Genomic DNA, 6898 nt, shown 5'->3' with positions numbered 1-6898 from the left:
GGACACCCTGAATTGGTTTCCGGCCAATCGCAGGGAACACAGAGCCAAACAACCAGTCACACTCACACCTAGGCACAATTTGGAGTGTTCAATGAGCCTGCCATGCATGTTTTTTGAATGTGGGAGGAAACCGGAGGACCCGGAGAAAACCCACGCGTGCCCGGGGAGAACATGTAAACACCACAAAAGGAGTCCAGACCGGGATTTGAACACCTCTTCACTGTAAAGTCGGCGTGCTAACCACTCGACTACTGGGCCGCCAAACTCTTGATCAAATCATCAATGATTCATCGCAAGTCGGGAAGCATTTCTAACTCCAAGATATACGAAAATAGCAAAATACATATGTCATACTGTGTGCGTGTGTCTGTGTGTGTATGTAGCATGTTGCGGAGTAATCGTATCAGCTGCGTGAGCAACAGTAGCTTTGTGGGGTTGAGCTCCGTGCGTCTGCTGTCGCTCTACGACAACCAGATCACCTCTATGAACCCCGGCGCCTTCGACACGCTGCACTCTCTCTCTACTCTGTGAGTACAAGCAGTCAATGTCAAATACGTAAACAAATTAAATAAACACTTGACTGGCCACCTTCGAATCTCTAGCAATCTTCTGGCCAATCCGTTCAACTGTAACTGTCATCTGGCCTGGCTCGGTGATTGGCTGAGGAGGAAACGTATCGTTACGGGCAACCCTCGCTGCCAGAGTCCTTATTTCCTGAAAGAGATCCCCATTCAAGATGTGGCTGTTCAAGACTTTGCATGTGAAGACGGTAGGATGGAGCGAGAATTGCTCGGTATCACTGGAAGATATTCTTGATGAGCTTGTTTCTGTTTTACATTCCAGTGGTAACAAGAATTGAGAAGAGTCATTTGTTTGTGTCATGAGTTATACAGTTACATGGTTAAAATGTTAGTATTACATGTATTACATTGATCAGAGCATTACATGTTAGTATTACAACTTCACTTTTTATCAAAACAATTTAAGTCATATTTTTTTGATTACGTTTGGACCATTGTTTTTTTTAATGAATTGATACAAATGTGAAATATTTTCACATTTTAAGACAATATTGTGCTAATGCTAGATGTAGTGGGTATGTTTCTCTTAACATACATTGCAAATCAGAGATACAGTCAGTATAAAAAAAAGTTACCGTATTTTCCGGTGTTTAGGGCGCACTCAGAAATCCTTGTTGTTTTTAGTTATCAGACATTTGCTTATGATCCATTGATTATGCTTGCAATGAAGAATGCTTATGCTTATAATAAAAATGCTCATACATCATAATCTTAATTTTCTTCAAAAGATGACCCTGCGCCTTATACACAGGTGTGCCTTATATGTGAAGTAATATTGAGCCACAACTGGTCTGGAAACTACTGTCACCAGCCACCGACTCCATTTTCCTCTGTAGAGGAAGTCGCGAGTAACCCCAACCTCTACTTTAGCGCCTTATAATGTGGTGTGCCTTAACGTGTATATATTTATATATATTATATTTGAATATTCATTGAAAGTGTGCCTTATAGTGCGGTGCGCCTTATATTTGGAAATAAAAGTTTGAAAATACACTGTTAGTTAGGGGTACGGCTTATACTCCAGTGTACTTTATACACTGGAAAATACGGTAAATATTTAGTGCAGTTTGTGAGAGAGAGAGAGAGAGAGAGAGAGAGAGAGAGAGAGAGAGAGAGAGAGAGAGAGAGAGAGAGAGAGAGAGAGAGAGAGAGAGAGAGAGAGAGAGAGAGAGAGAGAGAGAGAGAGAGAGAGAGAGAGAGAGAGAGAGAGAGAGAGAGAGAGAGAGAGAGAGAGAGAGAGAGAGAGAGAGAGAGAGAGAGAGAGAGAGATCTTCAAATAAAGCCCCTGTCCTTCCTTTTGTCTCCCTGGCTGTTTCCATCAGGTATTGATGCCAACAGCTGCTCTCCAGTGATGAGGTGCCCGGCGGAGTGCTCGTGCCTGGACACTGTGGTGCGCTGCAGTAACAAAGGCCTCACCACTCTGCCCAAAGGCCTGCCTAAAGAAACCACTGAGCTGTAAGTGACTTTATTGATTGCACATTATATTGCAAGGTTTGCAACAGGCCCATTTGTCATCAGGCAGCCTGTGAACTTTTCATGAGATTCAGTTTGTTCGACTTTTTTCATTCTATCCAAAATGCCACATTGTGATCATTTCATGTCTTTAATGAATATAGCATACTTGATCACTCCACAAAGGAAGGCTGAAGCTGGAATTTGAACCTTTGAAGTGCGTGTGAGACTTGATAACATACCATTGGATTGGATTGGATTGGATTGGATTGGATTGGATTTGCCTTTATTAGTCTCGCAGTGGAGAAATTTACATTTCACAGCAGCAAAGTCCCACCTTGCCTACATTATCGGTGCAGTGAGGCAATAACCATGAGGCATTTTATCATGCCATTCCTCATGATTGACATGAGTGATTTATATTATGGTTTGATCAGAGCACTGCACAATTTTAGCTTGCTGCACATGTGTGTGTGAAATCAAGGTGGGAAGAAAGTCACTGAACTCTTATAGGATGCCTGCGGGATTATTAAACTCTTGTGTTTATTATCGCTCGCACTGAAATGACTGAACACTTTGCTGGAAAAGAGGAATTTACCACATGATTAAATAACATTTTTCTTTCCGCTCATTTGCTCATTTTCTCTCTGTCTCTGTCTTTCTCTCTCTCTCTCTCTCTGTCTTTGTCATTTTTCTCTCTGTCCGTCTGTCAGGTATCTGGATGGGAACCACTTCACTCAGGTTCCTGTGGAGCTCTCTGATTACAAACACTTGACACTCATGTAAGCGTCAGTGCTCGCATTCCGCATTCAAACGGAGGCCAAAACTAACCCAATGGAATTTTGTTAGCGCTCTATGCTAGATCATTTGGAATGCATGCACAACTGAGTGAAGAGTAGCATTATATTCTGCATAAGAATTGTGCATTTGCTCAGGCATGTGTTGACACAACGGTGTGTGTTTGCGTGCATTTTTGTGTGTTTGCACACTTATTGTTTCCTTTTCAGTGATTTGAGTAACAACCAGATCAGCACGTTGTCCAACCACAGCCTCAGTAACATGTCCGAGCTGCTTACCCTGTGAGTCTGGCTTTACATCGACCCCTTTGCTGTGTGTGTGTGCGTGGATGCATAGTTTCCAACTTTATGCAGCGTCTTTAGCTAAAATCCATTGTAATTTAGTGATTCTAAAACGACAATCAAGATTCATGTCAACTGCTGACAACCACGTCAATCAAAATGTTTGTGTGAGTGAGTGTTTGTGAGGCATCGATATCTGCTTCTGTCCAGATCAAAATAGATAAGAGTGCAACTTTGAAAAGATAATAACCCCTCATTCCCCCCCCCCCTCCTTAAAAAAACCCAAATGTTTCTTGTTCTGAGTCTGTGTTCATCTCTCTGTGTCAACATGTTATATCTGTGTCGAAAGAATCCTGAGCTATAACCGTCTGCGGTGCATACCAGTGAGGGCCTTCGACGGACTCAAGTCTCTGCGCTTGCTGTGGGTATCATCAAAGTCGAGCTGAAGTACAAGAACGGAGCCAGACCATTCTCAAGAAACTCTTTTTCTCAGGTCCCTTCATGGAAACGATATATCGCTCATACCAGAAGGTGCCTTCAAAGACCTGTCATCACTTTCTCACTTGTAAGCAACACACACACACGTACTTACCCACCTACACACAAACTATTACGGACATGTGAATATGATCCAATACAAAAGTTCTAGTAAAAATTCTGCCTTTTACAATGGTAAAAAAAGATTTTACAATATTTGTAAAATTGCAGTTGTAGTCTGCAGTAAAAGAGTATATAAATACACTGCATCATCCCAAGAGCTGTTTCTGTCGCACCACATGCCATTCCGCCATCATCGTAGCATAAGATTTGATCAACCACAATGAAAAGTATAATTGTAAACAATAGTAAAATTGAAAATACAGGATTTTACACGCTAAAATCAAATGAAAACACAACCCAGCTGAGAGTGTGTGTTTCCGTAACAGGGCTTTGGGCGCAAACCCTCTGCACTGTGACTGCCACATGCAGTGGTTATCCGACTGGGTAAAGAGTGGCTACAAGGAGCCCGGGATTGCCCGGTGTGCAGGGCCCGGTGACATGACCGACAAACTGCTGCTCACTACGCCATCCAAGAAATTCACCTGTACAGGTACGAGTAGTGTGTACTGCTTTTTCCTCTACTTTCAACAGGATGTGTAACAGGAACCTGTGGAAGCCATGAGGTATATCACAACCGATTCTGGGATAGACCCTTTGAGTTATTTTTGAATTTGAACCTTTTTTTGGGAGGTGGGGATTATAAGTAGAACTATTCTACTCTGCACACCACCTGTCGCCATAATGAAATGCAACAGGTAACTTTGAAGAAACATTTTCACCTTCATCATGGTCATACACTTCTCTTTAAAAGCTTTTGTTGACCTTGGTCCATCTTTTATGATAGTGTAGCAAAGAGGCCACAAAAATTCTCGCAGAACAGCGGTCAATCCTTGATGTAGGTCTTGCCATATTCTAGCGATTGGAATTTGGAAGTTTTGTCTGAATGGAATGGCATATTTTTCCTAGAAAAGCTGGTCAAATTATGTATAGTACAACCTCGGGCCATTTTGGTGTGTAGGTTCCACTGAGCTTGTCCTTAACTCATTCACTGCCAGTCGATGTGCAAATGAGTCCACTCCAATGCCCAGGTTTTTGTCGTTTTCACTCAAATGCAGTACCCACAGAATTTTAGGACTGCATAAACATTCAATGTAGTGTAAGAAACCTTCAACTCTCTTCTTTCATCAAAAGAAAAGACTTAATTTCTAAGTTATATGGTTCTGAAGTAATAAGAGGAGCAAGTGGGGGTGGTTGTACAAAAGGCAAATCCTGCCCCCTCGCGGGAATGAAAAACATTGCCAGGGGTCTGACCGGAGCTTGATCCGCACCCTCACACAAGAAAAAACAAAACCCAAACAAATTCGGTAATGGCGCTCCGCGTCATGGTTTTGAATTCCCGAATAAATTTGGGAATGGCAGTCAATGAGTTGATATTAAGACTATCTTTGCGCTGAATGCGAAAGAGGACTCTAAGAGGAGACCACAAGTTGCCAAGTTTTGTCCAGAAAACGCATTTGAAAGGCTTTCTTTTTTTGTATTTGGTCAGGTATTGTCTGATGTTGCTGAACATAAGCTTCCAAAGAGAATGGAAATGTTAAGGCAGAATCTGATTCATGAGCATAGTTTTGGTTGACTACAGCTAATTGTGAACACTGACCTTTTTCTGATCACATGACTGAATCCTATTTTTAACCTAATCTAACTGACGCACTGTAGAAGTCCCGGGGCCTTGTGGTTTTCTGGTGCCAGGTAAAGTAGCCAATCACATTTTCCTCCTCAATCACGCGTCCCCCACTTCCTTGAAATTGGCCCGGCCTGGTTTTCCCTTGTCTCATCCACCCAGACTCCTATGCCCTTTGAACCCCCATGTTTGGCCCTGTATTGTAAAAGTAAAACTGCCTCACTCAGTCCAAGTCAGTGTTTGTGCTTGCGTGTGTGTACATGTGTGTGCGCATCAGTAGTCTGACTTGCCATTCTTGTGTCTAGCTGCTGCGTATGCAAACTGATGGTCTGCGCTGTGTTCGGTCCTTGTGATGTGTTTGCACCAAACAGGTCCGGTTGATATCAGCATCCAGGCTAAATGTGAGCCTTGCCTGTCCAGCCCATGCAAAAATGATGGCACATGCTTCAATGACCCGGTGCACTACTACCGCTGCACCTGTCCCTATGGATTTAAGGTTCACCCAATTTCTTGAGTATCTCATACCAAGAGATTAATGTATTTGGTAATATTGTGAGGATTTTTCATGGTGAAACACCGTTTTGGGGTTTATTGATAAAGGGCCAGAACTGTGAGGAGCCCATCCATGCTTGCATCAGTAATCCTTGCCAGAGTGGAGGAACTTGTCATCTAAAGGAAGGCGAAGGCAGCAGTTTCTGGTGAGACCCTGATTTCACAAAGCAGATTTTCCTCATTATTAATGCAGAAATTATTTTTTAAAAGGCTTTTAATGAAGTAATGATTTTTCAAGCGTGACCAGACATCGTCGCTAATTTTATGATTTAGAGGAAGTTCAGCAGTATGTATGACCGCTCACAGAAAGAAATTCACTTTCTCCTGATTTTGTCTCAGCTTCTCGTCATGGGCACTACTATAAGCTAATGGTAATTGTCATTTGTCATCCTGCCTGGAGGAAATGAAAACCTGGAAGGCAGAAGTTATACTCTTTGGTCCCAGTGGCCCATGTACATCTCATCCTGTTGACTTGGGCCCACACTTATCTGAAGTCAACAGTCTCAAACTTGGGTCTTAAACTGGACAGTGACTTTAAACTTGACCGACAAATTGGTGCTGTTGTTAAATCCAGCTTCTTTCATTTGAGGCTCTCGTGAGCACCCTGAAGCAGTAATTCATGCCTTTGTTACATTTCGGCTCGATTGCTGTAATGCGCTTTACTTTGGAGTCAGCCAATCCTCCATGAAGCATCTCCAGCTGGTCCAGAATGCTGCTGCTCGCCTCTTGACTGGTGCTTGTAAGAGGGAGCACATGACTCTGAGGAGCATTCACTCCCTGGTGCTTTCTACTGTCTTTGTGACTGCTTTATTTCCTGTATGTGATAGTTGTGCATTTTAAGCACTTTATTACAGCTCCAGCTGTTGTTAAAACGCTATACAAATCAATATGTATTGCATTGTATTGTATTTCTAACTGCCTATGTGGAACAATAAAACCACATGAAGCTCACATACAGATCACACCCTGTCCCTCACCTTCTCTCTTGACTTTATCTCTCAAAACGGTCTCTT

The 6898-nt window shown here is 42.6% G+C and overlaps 1 protein-coding gene across 7 annotated transcripts in view; it reads left to right on the top strand.

Moving 5' to 3' along the window:
• The window catches only part of slit2 (slit homolog 2 (Drosophila)), a 99546-nt gene that overhangs the window by 80815 nt on the left and 11833 nt on the right, over nt 1–6898 (top strand). For 5 of the 7 annotated variants that reach the window (XM_089005562.1, XM_089005563.1, XM_089005564.1 and 2 more), the window contains 10 exons: nt 384–527; nt 603–769; nt 1904–2036; nt 2747–2815; nt 3041–3112; nt 3462–3533; nt 3606–3677; nt 4039–4202; nt 5705–5829; nt 5934–6031. In XM_089005562.1, the coding sequence (XP_088861688.1) occupies nt 384–527; nt 603–769; nt 1904–2036; nt 2747–2815; nt 3041–3112; nt 3462–3533; nt 3606–3677; nt 4039–4202; nt 5705–5829; nt 5934–6031 (1116 nt within the window). Of the gene's footprint in view, nt 1–383; nt 528–602; nt 770–1903; nt 2037–2746; nt 2816–3040; nt 3113–3461; nt 3534–3605; nt 3678–4038; nt 4203–5368; nt 5402–5704; nt 5830–5933; nt 6032–6898 lie in introns of all 7 variants that reach the window. The other 2 variants (XM_089005568.1, XM_089005567.1) reach the window with 2 other exon arrangements.

Source organism: Hippocampus bargibanti, linkage group LG10 (assembly GCF_051943395.1).
Source record: "Hippocampus bargibanti isolate YZ-2025 linkage group LG10, ASM5194339v1, whole genome shotgun sequence".
Taxonomy (NCBI): domain Eukaryota; kingdom Metazoa; phylum Chordata; class Actinopteri; order Syngnathiformes; family Syngnathidae; genus Hippocampus; species Hippocampus bargibanti.
Note: the sequence above shows the minus strand (reverse complement) of the source record. Positions and strands in the feature narration are given on the sequence as shown.